A 17,468-nucleotide genomic window follows, 5' to 3' on the forward strand; every position below is an offset into this window, starting at 1 on the left:
GGGAGACCCGCGCACGGACGGGACGCACGGGGACGGCGAGTCTAGCGACGAGGAGGCGACACGGGCGCCCCAGGAGCAGAGAGATCAGAAAGGGGACGCCCCGAGATGACCGCGACGCTGGACAACCAGCGGGACCGTGAGGCCGGCTGGGGCTGCAGGGCGGAGCCTCCGCGCGGCGGGGGGCGTGGCCAGACGGGGGGCGTGTCCGCGCAGTCCACCTGCGGGTCACCCGTGAGGACAGAGGGGGCGTGGCTTCGTGGGCGGGGCCTCGGGAAGGTCGGAGGGGGCGTGGCCACGGCTTTGAAGCCGCCAGTAGAGGGATGGGGGTGCGCTCCCAGGTCGCGAGGGCAGGGGGCGTGGCTAGGATGTCCGAGGGGGCGTGGCTAGATGCTGGAGGAGGCGGGGCTTGAGCCTAGGACGGGGCCTTAATGGAAGAGGGGGGACGAAGAGGAACAAAAATTGATTCCTGGAACGCAGGCCCTCGTAGAATTCCCGGGTCCGACGGGCGTGGAATTCAAGGGAGCGGGGGGGTGGGGGTGGGGTCGGGGCGGGGGGCGGAGTCATCATCCGGCAGGTGGGCGTGGCCAGGGAGCGGAGATCCGATAGGTAGAGAGAAGGACGGGGTGGATCCCGTGACGTCAACGAGTCCGACCCTCCGGAGCTCAGCGAGCGAGGTGCTGAGGGGCGCGGATCCAGAGAGGGAGGGAGAGAGGGAGAGAGAGAGAGGGGAGAGCGAGCTGAGGCTTAGGGGAAGGAGGGGTGTGTGTGTGTGTGAGAGTGTGTGTGTGAGTGTGTGTGTGTGTGTGTGCGCGTGGTGAAAAGCTGAGCCCGGAGGAAAAAAAAAATACCGAGCTGGAGAGCAGTTGTGTGGCGGGAACCAGGCCTAGAGCCAGACCCTTCAGGCACCTGATCGCCCTCCCAGCCGATCGGTGCACGCGGGAGTGGCCCGTGGGTCCCCCCCTTTGCACGGGCCCAGTCCCTTCCCCGGGCCCCCCATGGCCCGGGCCGCAGCCATCCCGCTGTCCAGATTGTCACCGCTGCTGCTGCTGCTGCTGCTCCGGGAAACAGGTAAAATGACCGTCGTTGTCCTCTCCCCTCCCCTGCCTTCGAATGCCCTAGCGTCGGCCCCCACCCCACTTCCTACAGCCCCGATGCCCCTTCCAGACTGCACCTACCGACTCTGATCCTCCCCACCCCCCCCAGCACACCCCATTCCCTTTCTGAGTCTCCGAACCCCTCCCCTCTGCGTCCCTCCTTCACCCCTGTAACATCTTTCTTAATCCCAAATGCCCATCCTACCAATCCCCCCCTCCCAAGTCCCTGGGCTTTTTCCATCTCCTCCACCTCCCCTTGGATCGCCCCCAGCACCGCGAGCACCGAATGGGTTAAATCCTCCCCACCCTGCGGGGAGCCCCCCCCCATCACTTAGGCTGGATCTGAATTTCCGTCTCTGCTATACCCCCTCCTCAGGAATGTGGGGAATGTTTTCCCCCACTCACTAGCTAGAGAGGGTCGTAATGGTGAGGCGAGACGACCCCCACCCCCGCCTTTTTTTTTTCCTCCTTGTCCAGATTGGGGCGCTGAGGCCCGGGGAGAAGTAGGGGGGGAGTGGGGGCGTCTAGCTAGACAGACAGACCAGGTTATCTAGACCAGGGGTTTTGGGAAAGCTTGGACTTTAGGAGGGGGTGGTGTGTTCGGGGGGGGGGGGGAGACGTGGATGAGCTGAAGTTGGGTTAGGGCCTGAGCCTGAACTCCCGGCTCAGGCCTCTCCAGGAGTTTGCAGTGGGCTCCAGGAGAAAAATGAATGGTTGTTTTTGGGGGGAGAGGGAGCTTTAACCTCAGGGGTCTCAGGTGGGATGCACATGGGAGGCCAGAGGCTCACCCTAAACGGGGGAGGGGTTCTAAGTAGAATTGGTGGGAGGGGTAGGCGCGCGAGGGGCTCAAACTTGGTGCATTTCTGGGCTTCACTGTGGGCATCGGGCGAGCTCTGCCCACCTCCCACAACACCCCGGTGATTCAGGTCGAAGTGGGGTTAGGGTGTGTGCGTGGGGGTGGGGGGAGGGCAGAGGTTCAATTGCACTAGCTTCAGATGGAGTTGTGAGCTCTGGAGTAGTGGTCAGTTGACTGACCTTTTGTCACCCCCCCCTCCCCCATGCTAGATCCAGGGCCAAAGACGGTGCTTGGAAGTTAAGGGACTCAAGTCTGCTGAGCCCCGAGTAGAGTCAGGGGTCGGGACCCAAAGCCTGGGTTCCCCCCCAACACACACACACACCCCTTTCCTTACGAGTGGCGCGGTCCCGGGGGAAGTTTTCCGGGTATCGCTTTCACCCAGCCCGGGAGGGGCGGGGCGGGGCAGGAGCGCGCTCCCAGGTTCCGGGACTCCCGGTTTCGGGACCTCACCGTCTCCCCGCCCCCCCGGCCTGTCCTTTGTCCATGGGGCCCTTTTGGAAAGTGGACGGGTGGAGCCTCCTGGTTGGTGCTTGGGCCCCCTCCTCCACCCCCACTCGGGGAGGGGCTGGGCCCCCAGAGGAGGAGGAGGAGGAGGGGGGGGAGAGGCTGGGAGGAAACAGGTTTGCGAGCCCCGCCCCTTGCAGGTGACCTGGTTGTTTATTATGCCCAGCTACAAATTGTGGGTCTCCATAGGGTCTGGCCAGAAAGGGACTGAAGGGGTCTGGGGGACGGTGGAAGCTTGACGGAGTCTCTCGCCGGTGGTCTGTTCTCATTTTTTTTTTTTTTTCCTCCAGCGTCTCTTAAGTTCTCCCCAACCTTGACCCTGAGCTAAAGACTACCTCTCCCCCTCTTTTTTTTTTCTTTTCCTGTGTGAGAGCCATAGATGAGATCACAACTTGCCACTTCTAGGTAAATGCTGAGAATCCACCAGTCCACAACCCGGGAGGGAGTGGGGGGGGTGCATGATCTCGTAGGTTCCAGATCTTCCCAAAAAACAAACCTTGTCTACTCCCCCCCCACACACACACACACAGACACCCGTCCCCATCTTGCAAATGAGGAAAGTGAAAGGGACAGCCACTTTCACAAGAGCACACGTCTCGGTCCTTGGCCCCCATGCGGAGGCCTGGAGCGCAGAGCCCCGGCCTTTGGGAACACAGCCCACCTTTCAGAGTCCCTGTCCGGGTGGGCTCCCAACCCTGCACCTGTTCGCTCCTTCCTCACAAATCGGGGTAACTGTCCCTCCCCTGTAGGGCTCTGGCCAGGTCTCACTGAGGTCCTTGGAGAGAATTCAGATGCTATGAGAAAGATGGGGGCTAGGCTTTCCTGACCCTTCTTCCTCTCCCGCTCCCTCCCTCCCTCTCTCTCTCTCTCTCTCTTTCCTTTCCCTCACTTCCCCCTTTTCTCATCTCCCCTCCTCACTACACTCTATCCCTCCTTTTCCTTTCCTCTTTCAGTTTCTCCCCTTTCTCTCTCCTCTCCTCTCTCTCTCTCTCTCTCTCTCTGCTTTCCCTCTTCCCTCACTTTCTCTCTTCCCATCTTCCTCTCCCTTCCCCCATCCCGTCTTCCCCCCCCAACCCCCAGAGCTCTCTTCCCTTCTCGCCTCCCCTCTCCCCCTCCCCATCTCTGTCACCCAGGCTCTATCTCCCCTGCTTCCTCCCCTCTGTGGCCTCCTCAGAGAATGGGGGTGCAGCACCTGGACCTCTGCCTGAGCCTTGCCCCTCCCCTTCCCCCCAGTCCTCCCCAAGCTTTCTCTGCTCTTCCAAGTCGACCGTGCAGCGGTGGGGGAGGGGACGGGAGTGGGGGACGCAGGCCTGGCTGTCTCTTCTTGTTAGGGAAGGGGGACTGAGCAGAACTGAACTGAAGGGGGGGGGGCCCGCAAGGACAGCACAGAGATGCAGGGATGGGGACAGGAGCCAAGGGAGGGAGGACTCCGATCAGACCTAGGCATGGAGTCACATGCAGAAGAATGGAGAGAGAGGGAAACGCAGCTGTGAGGACGAAGTGGGGCAGGCTGCGGAAGGGGACAGGGGGACAGGGCATTGGGGGGAGGCGGAGGCTGAGCAGGGACATCAGAAGAGAGGGGCAGGCAGCAGAGAGGTTTGGTGACCATGCGGGATCCCAAAAGACCCCAGCTGAGGAGAGGGGAAGGTGGGTGGTACTATGTATGGCTCACAGAGGACTGGGCACGGGCCATCAGCATGTGGGGGCCACAGGGACTTCTGGTGGACACAGGAGGGACAGGGAGTCATGCACAAGGGCCAGCTCCCCCGCCCCTGCCTAGGACACTGTTACATTTTTAATGTCCCAGTGGTGCTGAGAAATGGAGCAGGCAGCGGGGAGGGGGAAGGGGGAGAGCCCAGGCAGGGCGAAAAAAAAGAAATGAATGTGTCAGAGACATGTGGACACACTGGAGACCCCAGAGAGTCAGAGAGCAAGGACCCTACACCAGGTGTGCTGACACACACCTGTAATCCCAGCACTCACGAGGCCGAGGCAGGAGGATTGTGAGGTGTGTGAGGTCAGCCTGGGCTATGACAGACCCTGGTCTCAGTGAAAGGAACGAATACATGAAGAGTGACCGACAGACGAGATTTGTAGTCCAGACACACAGAGAGACCATAGCCCCCAGGAGTGAGCCACAGAGAGATACCAGCACATTCCAGACTGGAGATAAAGGCCCAAGAAGAGACCTCTGATGTCAGACACCCGGACGAAAGAGAGGTGCTGATAACTTTGTGGCTACTGGAAATGTGATGGTTTTGGGCACCAAGCCCAGGGCCTCATGCATGTGAGGCAAACACTCTACCAGCTGTGTGCTATAATGGGTGATTGTGTACTATGAGGAGGATGTCTCCAGAAATCTGAGGAAGGAAGGGAGGAAAGCAGAAATCCGTGCCTGAAATCCTAACCACTGGGGAGGCTGAGGCAGGAGGATCATGAGTTCCACGCCAGCCTGGGACTACAGAGTGAACTCCAGGTCAGCCTGGGCTAGAGGGAGATCTTACCTGGAAACAAAACAAATAAATTAATTAATAAAAATAAGAAAAAAAAAAACTGGGCATCGTAACACACGCCTTTAATTCCCAGCATTCGGGAGGCTGAGGTCGAAAGATCAGGAGGCAGAGGTGGGAGGATCACTGTGAATTTGAGGCCTGCTTGAGGCTACATAGTGAATTCCAGGTCAGCCTGGACTGGAGCAAGATTCTACCTTGAAAAACCTAAAGAAAGGAAAGAAAGAAGACACACTTTCTGAGCAAGCATGAAGGTCTGAGTTCAAATCTCCAGATCCCATGTAGAACATCTGGGAATGGCTACACGCACCTGTAGCTGAAATCCCCCTGGGGCGGGGACGGGGGTGGGGGGAGAGATAGAGATTCTAGCCCAAAACAAGACAACTAAGCTAGACACCTGACATTCCAGTCCTGCCACCACAGGCTAGCGGACCCCTCCCCCAGGCAAGCACCCAGCGTGCACACAAAGAGAGAAACCCATCTCTCCACATTCAGGAGAGACTTAGTCTCAAGGAAAAAAGAGGAAGAACAGCTGATGGTTGTCTGGCCTGTACACGCCTGTGAGCCCATGTGCACATGTGTAGACACCACACACACTCAGAGAAAAAAAGAGAGAAGCCGGGTGTGGTGTTGCATGCCTTTAATCCCAGCCTTCGGGAGGATGAGGTAGAAAGATCAGAGGGGCAGAGATAGATAGGAGGATCATCGGGAGTTCAAGGCCACCCTGAGACTTAATAATGAATTTCAGGTCAGCCTGGGCTAGAGTGAGACCCTACCTTAAAACAAACAAACAAGTAATAAAGATACAGCAGAGATGCAAAGATCCTTCCAGATGAAAGACTGAGAGAGGGGTTGGAGAGATGGCTCAGCGGTTAAGACGCTTGCTTGCAAAGCCTAATAATGACCAGTTGACCCCCCCCCCAGTACCCACATAAAGTCAGATGCATAAAGTGGTGTGTGCCATCTGGAGTTTGTTTGTAAGAGGTTGGAGGCCCTGGTACACCAATTCTCTTTGTCTGTCTTTTCTCTTTCTCTCTCCCTGCTTGCAAGTAAAGAAATCAAATAAAATTTAGAAAAAGACCGAAAAGAAACCAGAGAAGGAAAAGACTCAGAAGCTGGGAGGCTGGTGTCTCCAGGGACAGACACTGAGGTGTCAACTGTCTTGGCAGGATGTGGGAAGGATCTGTCCCAGGGCTGAGCCAGGACCAGCCTCCCGGGGAGTGTGAGACTCCTGCGGGGGGCTGAGCTATTGCAGCGGGAAAGCCAGAGCCGACCGAGCTCAGGAGGCACAGAAATCTAGTCACCGACCCGGGGTGGACCCAGGCAGCTGATCTCTGCTCAACCCTCACCCAGGCTCCGGATGTCCGCTGTGGGGGCGGGAACTGTGATTAATGTAATTAATTAATTAACCAGGTGGCTGAGGCAGCAGCTGAGGCCACTTTTCTAAGCACTTGGGCCTCACCGGGAGGTCTGCCCCACCCTGCTATGAGGAGCAGGACCCTGTGTTTTCTAGGGCTCCAGGGGTCAGGGCTGAGTGTTAAGGAGCCAGTCAGGCAAGAATGCAGGAATCCAGGACCCAGTCTGGCAGCTCAGACCCAGTAGTGGGGGGTGGGGGGGGGGACAGCCTCTGGGATGCAGACCACAATCGTCCTCCCTCACAGACCCAGGAGTCCAAGCCCCAGGGCCCCAGGCCTGTATATCAACACATTCCAGACTCTTGTGTCCCTGGCCCCTGATGTTCTCTCTGGGCCTCCTGGACGCTGCCCGTTCTGCCTTGTAGGAAGTTTGCTGACCCAGTCCTCATGGAGAGGAAGTGTGTTTGGGGACCCAGATGACATCTCTATAGAGCTGTCACCTATCAGTATTGCCCACCCCCCGCCCCCTCCCCCCCCCAGGAATGGGTGTGGTCTTGGCATGTCCCAGCCAAGGTCACCCGCACCAGCGCCGGCTTGGATTGGATCCTAACACCAAACTAGTCATCTTTGCTTCCTTTCCCTGCCCCCACACACCTGTTAGGGCACCTGCACAAACCCCTGGCATCTCCGGCACCCATCAGACTCAGTCCCAGCCCAGCCTTACCCTTCCTCCCTCTCCATGACTCCCCTGTTGCCCTTGGGGAAATATTTTATTTATTTATTTATTTGAGAGAGAGGAGGAGGGAGAAAGAGCCAGATAGAGAGAAAGAATGGGCGCACCAAAGCCTCCAGCCACTGCAAACGAATTCCAGACACATGCGTCACTTTGTGCATCTGGCTTAGGTGGGTTCTGGGAATGGAAGCTGGGTCCTTAGGCTTCGCAGGCAAATGCCTTAAACGCTAAGCCATTCTTCCAGCCCCAAGCCCACACTGTTTTTTGGGGTTTTTTTTTCCCCCTTTGGTGTAATTTTATTTTATTTGTTTAAGAGAGACAGAAAGAGGCGGGGGAGAGAGAGAATGAGAATGCCAGGGACTTCGGCCACTGTTAAACAAACTCCAGATACATGTGCCACCTTGTGCATCTGGCTTACAAGGGTCCTGGGGAATCGAACCTGGGTTCTTTGGTAACGAATATAGTTTGTTGTTCTTGTTGTTGTTTGTTTGTTTGTTTCTCTGCTTTTGCTTTTTTTTTTTTTTTTTTTTGCCAAGCCCACACTTTAACTCTGCCTGCCAGCTCGGGTTCGGTTCTCTAGCAAGCACCCACATAATGCTAAAATGTGAAAACTGTTCCAGGTAGCATCTGGTATTTGTTTGCAGCGACAAGAGACCTTGGTGGCAATCAAGGAATGGCCACTAAGCAAAAAAAAAAAAAAGAAAGAAAGAAAGAAAGAAGAAAATATGAAGGAAGTGGGGAGAGGAAGCCAGATGAATAGACAGAGAAGGGAAAACAGCAAGTTCAAAGGGCCCTGAGGCAGGACTTGGTTGTGAAGACCAGAGGGAGATCAGTGTGGCTGGAGCAGAGAGGGAAGAGGAACATGAGTGACAAGGTTGAAAAAGGGGTGGACAGTACCATGCAGGATTTTAGGACCCCTGTAAAGACTAGTTTTATGAGCCTGAGATAGCTCAATGGGCAGAGCGCCTACCTAGCATGTGGGAAGCCCTGGGTTCCATCCTGGCCCCACATAAACCAAGCGTGGCGGTCCATGCCTATGATCTCGGCACTCTTGGAAGGTGGAGGAGGCAGATCAGGACTTCAAGGGCATCTTTGGCCACATAGTGAATTAGAGGCCAGCCTGGAGACCCTGTCTCAAAAATAAAGGAATGGAGGGCTGGAGAGATGGCTTAATGGTTTAGGTGTTTGCCTATAAAGCCTAAGGACCCAGGTTCAATTCCCCATTTCCCACGTAAGCCATGGCACACTCATCTGGAGTTCATTTGCATTATCTAGAAGCCCTGGCACGCCCATTCTATGTCTCTCTCTCTCCTTCTCCTTCTGTATTAAATTTAAAAAAATAATAAAATAAAGGAATGGGGGCTAGAAAGATAGCCTAGGGTTGAGCCTCCAAAGCCTAGGAGCCCAGGTTCGATTCCCCAGTACCCACGTAAGCCAGATGTACAAGGTGGTGCATGTATCTGGAGTGAGTTTGCAGTGGCCAAAAGGCCTGCTGTGCCCATTATCTCTCTCGCTCTCGCTCTCTTTCTTTCTCTCTCTCTCTCTCTCCCACACACACACAATTAAGTAAGTAAATAATTTAAAAAAGAATAAATAAAAGGATGAAAGCCTTGCCTTTAGTCTCAGCACTTGGGAGGCAAAGACAGGAGGATTGCTTGAAGTTCAAGGTCAGCCTGCGGCTACAGAGTGAGTTCCAGGTCAACTTGACCTTGGCCAGAGGGATAGCTTAGCAGTTAAGGCACTTGCCTACAAAGCCAAAGGACCCAGGTTCAAGTCCCCAGGACCCACCAAAGCACAATGTGATGCATGCATCTGGGGTTTGTTTGTGGTAGCTGAAGACCCTGGTGTACCAGTTCTCTCTCTCTGCCTCTCTCTTTCTAAATAAATAAATATTTTTTCTTTAAATTTGAATTTTAAATTTGAAAAAATGACTTTATTTTCTTCTCAATTTTTATTAACATTTTCCATGATTATAAAAAAATATCCCATGGTAATACCCTCCCCCCCCCCCACTTTCCCCTTTGAAATTCCATTCTCCATCATATCCCCTCCCCCTCTCAATCAGTCTCTCTTTGATTTTGATGTCATGATCTTTTCTTCCTCTTATGATGGTCTTGTGTAGGTAGTGTCAGGCACTATGAGATCATGGATATCCAGGCCATTTTATGTCTGGAGGGAGCATCTTTCTTTTTTTATTAAATTATTTTTTATTGACAACTTCCATGATTATAAACAATATCCCATGGTTAAATATATATATATATATATATATATTGTGTTGTTTTGTTTTGTTTTGTTTTCCAATGTAGGGTCTCACTCTAGCCCAGGCTGACCTGGAATTTACTCCCGAGTTCTGGGATTAAAGGCGTATGCCACCACGCCCGGCTAAATATATTCTTTTTAAATGTCAATTTTTTTAAAAGAATGTAATACAGTTAATTATTATTTATTTATTTGTAAGAGAGGGAACTGATGAGAATGAGAATGGGCACACCAGGCCACTTGCCATTGCAAATGAACTCCAGATGCCTGTGCCACTTTGCACACCAGGCTTTGTGACTACTGGGGAATTGAACCAGGGCCAGCAGACTTTGCAAGGAAGCACATTTAACTACTGAGCTATCTACTTAGCCCGTTAAATGATGTTTTCTCTCTCTGTCTCTCTCTGTTTTTGGTTTGTTTTTCAAGGTAAAGGGTCTCACTGTGTCCCAGGCTGGTCTGGAATTCACTATGTGGTCTCAGGGTGGTCATGAACTCATGGTGATCCTCTTGTCTCTGTCTCCTAAATGCTGGGATGAAAAGTGTGTGCCACCACGCCCGGCCTTTTTCTGAAGAATCTTTCTAAGCCTAACCCTGTTCCTCTTCCTGGTTAAAACCCTCCAAGGGTTTCCTGATAGATTTCACGCAGGGCAAGACACAGAGACTTCTTGGTTGGGTTGATTCCAAAACTTCTATCCTGAGCTATATACTGAGGTGGAAGAGCTTTACAGGTGGATTGCTGATGGATCCCAGGTGTGCAGACTTTTGATCCCAGCACTTGGGTGGGAGGCTGAGGCAGGAGGATCTACAAGAGCTCAAGGCTAGCTGAAGATAAATAGTGAGACTGTCTAAAACAAAACAAAGTAAAACAGAAACCTCTGTGTTGGCTGAAATAAATGCAGGCCCCAGCCAGATGCAGCCTACAGTGACAGACTGACCTTTTGACCGGGCCTGCAGAGCAGTGAGGTGATCTTTTAGTGGGATTATCACAGGGGACCCTGCGGGGTGGCTTAAATGTCTCCATTTTACACATGGAAGAACTTGGGTTTGAAAAGGTCACTCATTTTGGAGGGACAGGATAGGCTGGAAGCCCACATGGATCTGTGTGTGTCAACGTTTTTCTTAAGCTTCCCCCACCATGGGGCATGGGGATGGGAAACAAAATCTCCAGTATTTCAAGGAAGCTCTGTACCACTGAACCACGCCCCCAGCCCCTCACTGTGGATCTAGACAAGTGCTCTACCTCTGAGCCACGCCCCAGCCCCTCACTGTGGATCTAGACAAGTGCTCTACCTCTGAGCCACGCCCCCAGCCCCTCACTGTGGATTCTAGACAAGTGCTCTACCTCTGAGCCACGCCCCCAGCCTCTCACTGTGGATCCTAGACAAGTGCTCTACCTCTGAGCCACGCCCCCAGCCCCTCACTGTGGACTCTAGACAAGTGCTCTACCTCTGAGCCACGCCCCCAGCCCCTCACTGTGGATCTAGACAAGTGCTCTACCTCTGAGCCACGCCCCCAGCCCCTCACTGTGGATTCTAGACAAGTGCTGTACCTCTGAGCCACGACCCCAGCCCCTCACTGTGGATCTAGACAAGTGCTCTACCTCTGAGCCACGCCCCCAGCCCCTCACTGTGGACTCTAGACAAGTGCTCTACCTCTGAGCCACGCCCCCAGCCCCTCACTGTGGACTCTAGACAAGTGCTCTACCTCTGAGACACGCCCCCAGCCCCTCACTGTGGATCTAGACAAGTGCTCTACCTCTGAGACACGCCCCCAGCCCCTCACTGTGGACTCTAGACAAGTGCTCTACCTCTGAGCCATGGCCCCATTTTCCACTGGTCTGCCCTACACCTCACTTTGCAGCCCGCTGAGGTTAGGTCACGAGGAGAATGCAGGTTGTGTGGTGACAGTGTTGAGCCTTCACTGGTGGCTGTTTACCCATCATCGCCATCACTGTCCCTTCCATGGGACTGTGTTTCTGCCAGGTTCACTCCTTGGTGACATCTGCTCACATTGGCTCAGCTCCCCCGTGTGTGAGATCAGCAGCGGCCGCACACACTGCTCACTGCAAGGGAGCAGCTGACCCTGGAGACAGGCGTGGCACCCTTGGCCTTGTGTCGCCTCAGGGCTGTGTCAAGGGCCGCGCTCATAATTACACCGGCCTCAGTATTTACGTTCTCATCTCCAGCTTCCCGTGGCTCTGTGCCAAGTGCTTCGCAAACATCCCTCGACTCTCATAACAGCCGTGAGAGACAGACACCGTCATTATCCTCATTATACAGCTGGGAAACTGAGGCACAGACCTCAGTTGATGCTGTTGAGAGCCAGCATCCATATGCTCACGTTCTTCCTTGTTCCTGTTGTTATTAAAACGGGGGAAACAAGGGGCTCTGGAGCCGAGTCCACTGGCAAAACTCTTGTCTGGCAAACATGACGCACTAGGCTGAGCAGCCATGCAGGAGCTGGAACCCCGGCACTGGGGAGTTGGAGTCAGGAGGATCCCTGGGTGCTCGCTCCCTAGCTCGACAAGCCACACTGGTGAGCTCTAAGTTCAATGAGAGATGACCCTGTCTCAAAAAATAAGGCTCAGGGGCTTGAGAGATGGCTTAGCAGTTAAGGCGTTTACCTGCCAAGCCAAAGGACCCTGGTTTGATTCTTCAGGACCCACGTAAGCCAGATGCACAAGGGGGCGCATGTGTCTGGAGCTTGTTTGCAGTGGCTGGAGGTCCTGGTGTGTCCATTTTCTCTGTCTCTCTCCTATCTCACTGCTTGCAAATACATATTTTATTTAAAAATATATATGTCGGGCATGGTGGCACATGACTTTAATCCCAGCACTCAGGAGGCGGAGGTAGGGGGAGTGAGTCTGAGGCCACCCTGAGACTCCATAGTGAATTCAAGGTCAGCCTGGGCCAGAGTGAGACCCTACCTTGAAAAAAAAAATAATAATAATGCCAAGCTGGAGAGATGGCTTAGTGGTTAAGGTACTTCTCTGCAAAGCCAAAGGACCCTGGTTTGATTCCCCAGGACCCACATAAGCCAGATGCACAAGGTGGTGCATGCATCTGGAGTTTGTCTGCAGTGGCTGCACCCATCCATTCTCTAATCTCTCTCTCAAAAATAAATAAATAAAACATAATTTTAAAAAGTGAGGGATGAGTGATTGAAGAAGATGCCAACCACCAGCCTCTGGCCTGTACGCACATGCATCCACACATGTATGAACACGTGTACATGAATGTACTCTCTACACACACGCACAAACTGAGAAAAGAGGGCTGGAGAGACGGCTCAGCGGTTGAGGCGCTTGCCTGCAAAGCCTAAGGACCTGGGTTCAATCTTCCCCGGTATCCACACAAAGCCAGATGCCCGAACTAGCCCGTGTATGTGGAGAAAAGTGATACAACGGGGCAGAGGGTGTGTAGCTTCATAGAATTCTCCTTCTAGCCGGGCGTGGTGGCGTGCCGTGAGTTCAAGGCCACTGTGAGAATACATAGTGAACTCCAGGTCAGCCTGAACTAGAGTGACCTCTTTCCTCTCTCTCCAGGAGCCCAGGATGTGTGGGTGCAAGTGCTTCCTGAGGTGCAGGGCCGCCTGGGAGGCTCTGTGGAGCTCCCCTGCCACCTGCTTCCGCCCACGTCGAATGTGCGAGTGTCTCAGGTGACCTGGCTACGCCTGGGGGTGGCCACGGTGGCCGCCTTCCACCCTTCCTTCGGCGTGCACTTCCCCAACCCTCAGTTCAGCAAGGATCGGCTGTCCTTTGTCAAAGCCAGCCAGGACGCCAGCGCCGACCAGCGAGATGCCACGCTGGCTTTCCAAGGACTGGTGGTGGAGGACGAGGGCAACTACACCTGCGAGTTTGCCACCTTTCCTAACGGCACCCGCCGGGGCGTGACCTGGCTCAGAGTCATAGGTGAGCAGACGGGTGCGGTGTCCTTTCCTGGCCTGCTTCTGTGGTCTCAGCTTTAAAATTCATGTTTTCTTTTCTTCCTTCCTTTCTTCTTTCCCTCCTTTTGTTTTGTTTTGTTTTCGAGGTAGGGTCGTGCTCTATAAAATAAATGTTGTTTTTTTTTTTTCTTCTTTCTTTCTGGTTTTTCGAGGTAGGGTCTCGCTCTAGCCCAGGCTGACCTGGAATTCACTATGGTGTCTCAGGGTGGCCTCGAACTCACGGCGATCCTCCTACCTCTGCCTCCGAAGTGCTGGGATTAAAGGCGTGCGCCACCACAGCCGGCTTAAAATAAATGTTTAAAATAAAGAAAGAAAAGAAAAAGGGGAGGAGGTACCATAGTCAGTACAAGGCACTGTTGCCCAAGGGATGGGGGAGAAGGACCAGAAAGACTCCAAGCCTGCTCATGCCACAGGATGTGGCCGATGCTCATGGGTGGGAGACATTTCTCACTAAGTCTGGGAGAGTCCCCTTCAGAGGTCCTCTTCCCTCCCTGCATCTTTCTGGAAGCCACGTCACTCTGGTTATTCCATTTCCTTTTTTTTTTTTTTTTTTTTGGTTCCCATGAGTTGGAAGCCACCCTGTAAACTTCCTTTCCATCAAGCCCTAATACCACCGCAACTGGCCGCACTGCTCTCCCGGGTTAGCTGGTGTAGGCCCATCATGTCAGCGACTTGACGTGACGTAGCAGAAAGAGGATGGAAAGTTTGAGGCCCGCCTGGGCTACAGAGTGAGTTCAAGGACAGCCTGAACCATTAGTGAGACCCTAGCTCACCCTAGGAAAAAAGAGAGCTAAGGGGGTAACTGTATTAAAGATCACTTGCCTACCAGCTGCAAGACTGTCGGGTTCAATTTCCAGTACAGAAAGAAAGAGAGAGAGAGGGAGGGAGGGAGGGAGGGAGAGAAGAAGGAAGGAAGGAGGGAAAGAAGGAAGGAAGGGAGGAAAAAGGCTGGGTGTAGTAGTGCAGACGCAAGCCTTTAATCCCAGCAGAGGCAGGAGGATCACTGTGAGTGTGAGTTCTAGGCCAGCTTGAGAGTACATAGTGAATTCCAGGTCAGCCTGGGCCAGAGTGAGACCCTACCTAGAAAAAAACAAAGAAGCATTCATGCTGAGCATGGTGGTACACATCTTTAATCCCAGCACGTGGGAGGCAAAGGTAGGAGGATTTCAGGGAGTTCAAGCCAACCTGAGACTACATAGTCAATTCCAGGTCAGCCTGGGCTAGAGTGAGACCCTACCTTGAAAAATAAGATTAAAAAAAAAAAAAAAAAAAAAGATAAAACCAAAACCAAACAACTGGCTTTTTATTTTGAAACAAAGTTATCTGTAGCCTAGGCTAAACTCAGACTTGAAATCCTCCTGTTTCATTCTCCCAAGTTGTGGGAATACAGATGTGTGCCACCACACCTGGATCCCACATCATTGATATCATGTCGCACCGTCATACCGGAAACCAGCTCTTCATCCCATGAAACTTTGGAGGGAACCCACACCGTAGCAGAGCCATTAGAGGCTGTCAAAGCCCAAGATGAGTCAGATCACCTTGTTGACATTATAACATGATCGCTTCTGAACAGGAAATTGGGAGTTTGGAGAGAAGGCTTAGTGGTTAAGGTGCTTGCCTGCAGAGCCTAAGGACCCAAGTTTGATTCCCCAGTGCCTACTTAAGCCAGATAATACATGGTGTTACATGCATCTGGAGTTTCTTGACAGTGGTTGGAGGCCCTGGTGTGCCCATTCTCTCTCTTTCTCTCTTTGACTCTTTCTCTGTCTTTCATAAATAAATAATTTTTTTTAAAATATTACAGTAGAAAAAAGTGGTAGTGCACGCCTTTAATCCCAGCACTAGGGAGGCAGAGGTAGGAGGATTGCCATGAGTTCGAGGCCACCCTGAGACTCCGTAGTGAATTCCAGGTCAGCCTGGGCTAGCGTGAGACCCTACCTCAAAAAACAAACAACAAAAAAAAAATTACAGTAGGAATAGGCCAAGGAAACTGAGCAGGCAGGAAGAAAGTTCAGTTTAGTGTATTACGTAGACTGTCTCAGAAAAAAAAATTGGGGGCTGGACAGACAGTTTCTCAGTTGAAGGAGCTTGCTTGCAAAACCTAAAAGCCTGATGGCCCTGGTTTAATTCCCCAGGATCCATGCAAGCCCAGTGGACAAACTGGTGCGTGTGTCTGGAGTTTATTTGCAGTGGTTAGAGGCCCTTGTGAGCCCATTCTCCCTCTGGTTTCTGTCTGCTCCCTCCTTCCCCATCTCTCAAAAACGAAACAAAAGGGTTAAAGGAGGGCTGAGGGCATGGGTCAACAGGAGAGCACTTGTCTCATGCACAAGGCCCTGGGTTCCATTCCTGACACTGCAAAAAAAAAAAAAAAAAAAAATGAAGGTAGACATAGTGGTGCCCATCTTTAGTCCCAGCACTGGGGAGACAGAGGTAGGAGGATCGCCATGAGTTCGAGGCCACCCTGAGACTTCATAGTGAATTCCAGTCAGCCTGAGCTAGAGTGAGATCTTACATTGAGAAAAGAGAGAAAAGAAAGAAAAAGAACTATATATACACATATACACACCTATATACATACATACACATATACATATATATGGCCTATTTTGTGAGAAGCTCTGGACTTGGTTCTCAGATTGCATAAACTCTCAGCTGTATGGAAAGTTCTAGGACAGCCTGGGCTACATGAAACCCTGTCGCAACAACATATAAATAAACACGGAAGGGACCTGCTTGAGTAAATAATACTTCAAGCCAGTCAAGGCTACAAAAAGACCTGGCTGTGAGAGAGATGTTGAGAACACCCGCTAAGCCTCCAGGCTCACACCCGGGGACAGAGAGAAGCAGCCATGTATGGAGGGGCAGGTGCCGTCAAAGCCGCCGAGGGGAGATCCAGCAGAAGTCCCTGAAAGGAAACAAGGCTCCCCTTGTCATCTGAGACCCCGAAGTGTGGCAGGAGTGGGGATTGAGGTGAGGGTGGGTTAGGGAATGTCTGAAGTCACCACCAGCAGTTTTTGTTGTTGTTTGTTTGTCCCTCCCCCCCCAGGCAGGGTCACACTCTAGCCCAGGCTGACCTGGAAATTCAGGATGTAGTCTCAGGGTGGCCTTGAACTCACTCACGGTGATCCTCCTACCTCTGCCTCTCCAGTGCTGGGATTAAAGGTGCATGCCCCCATGCCAAGCAGGACTGCCCGTCTTAACCAGAAGTTCCCATGGGGAAGTAGTAGGTTTGGGTTCTGGAACATTCCATTGGCTGTAGAAAGTTGGGAAAGCCTGAAGGAAGGCTCTTGGAAGTCAGAGATAGGAGAGATAGAGAGCCTGAAAGATGCCCCCGCGGGCAGGTCTAGAGAAAGCTGGAGCCGCACAGGTCCAAGCCCCAGGGTCAGCCTGCGTCTGTGACCATCAGTGAGAGTGCTTTTGCTAGCTCCCTGGGGCAGGTCCTTTCATCGCTGAGATCTTACAAAAAGGACTAGGTGAAAGGGGTGAAACCAGATAGGGACTCTCCCTTGGCTTTAACTCACTTTCAAATCCCAGCATAATGATGCATGCATTCAAAGAATTATACATTACATAAAATTAATTTTATTACTTAATATTATTAATTTTATATAAATTATAAAATATATAAAATCATATATATATATATTTATTTTTGGAGATAGAGTCTCACTGTAGCCCAGGCTGGCCTGGAATTTACTATGTAGTCTTTGGGTAGCCTCGAACTCATGGTGGTGGTTCTACCCCTGCCTCCCAGGTGCTGGTATTAAAGGCGTGCACTACCGTGACTGACTCTGTACCCTTTTTTTTTTAAAAATATTTTTTGTTCATTTTTTATTTATTTATTTGAGAGTGACAGACACAGGGAGAAAGACAGAGGGAGAGAGAGAGAATGGCGCGCCAGGGCCTCCAGCCACTGCAAACGAACTCCAGACACGTGCGCCCCCTTGTGCATCTGGCTATCGTGGGACCTGGGGAACCGAGCCTCGAACCGGGGTCCTTAGGCTTCACAGGCAAGCGCTTAACCGCTAAGCCATCTCTCCAGCCCTTTTTTTTTTTTTTTGAGGTAGGGTCTCACTATAGTCCAGGCTGACCTGGATTGCACAATACACACACACACACACACACACACACACACAGAGAGTCTCAGGGTGGCCTGGAATTATTCATGGCAATCCTCCCACCTCTGCCTCCCTGGTGCTGGGATTG

The 17,468-nt window shown here is 52.5% G+C and overlaps 1 protein-coding gene across 2 annotated transcripts in view; it reads left to right on the forward strand.

The window, feature by feature from the left end:
- The first annotated feature begins 701 nt into the window (after nucleotides 1-701).
- The window catches only part of Nectin2 (nectin cell adhesion molecule 2), a 44,881-nt gene continuing 28,114 nt past the window's right edge, over nucleotides 702-17,468 (forward strand). The window contains exons 1-2 of one of the 2 annotated variants that reach the window (XM_045134456.1): nucleotides 702-1,068; nucleotides 12,859-13,224. In XM_045134456.1, the coding sequence (XP_044990391.1) occupies nucleotides 996-1,068; nucleotides 12,859-13,224 (439 nt within the window). In that variant the 5' untranslated portion in view covers nucleotides 702-995. The remainder of the gene's footprint in view (nucleotides 1,069-12,858; nucleotides 13,225-17,468) is intronic. The other variant, XM_045134457.1, reaches the window with a different exon arrangement.

The sequence above is a fragment of the Jaculus jaculus genome, chromosome 14, assembly GCF_020740685.1.
Source record: "Jaculus jaculus isolate mJacJac1 chromosome 14, mJacJac1.mat.Y.cur, whole genome shotgun sequence".
NCBI lineage: Eukaryota > Metazoa > Chordata > Mammalia > Rodentia > Dipodidae > Jaculus > Jaculus jaculus.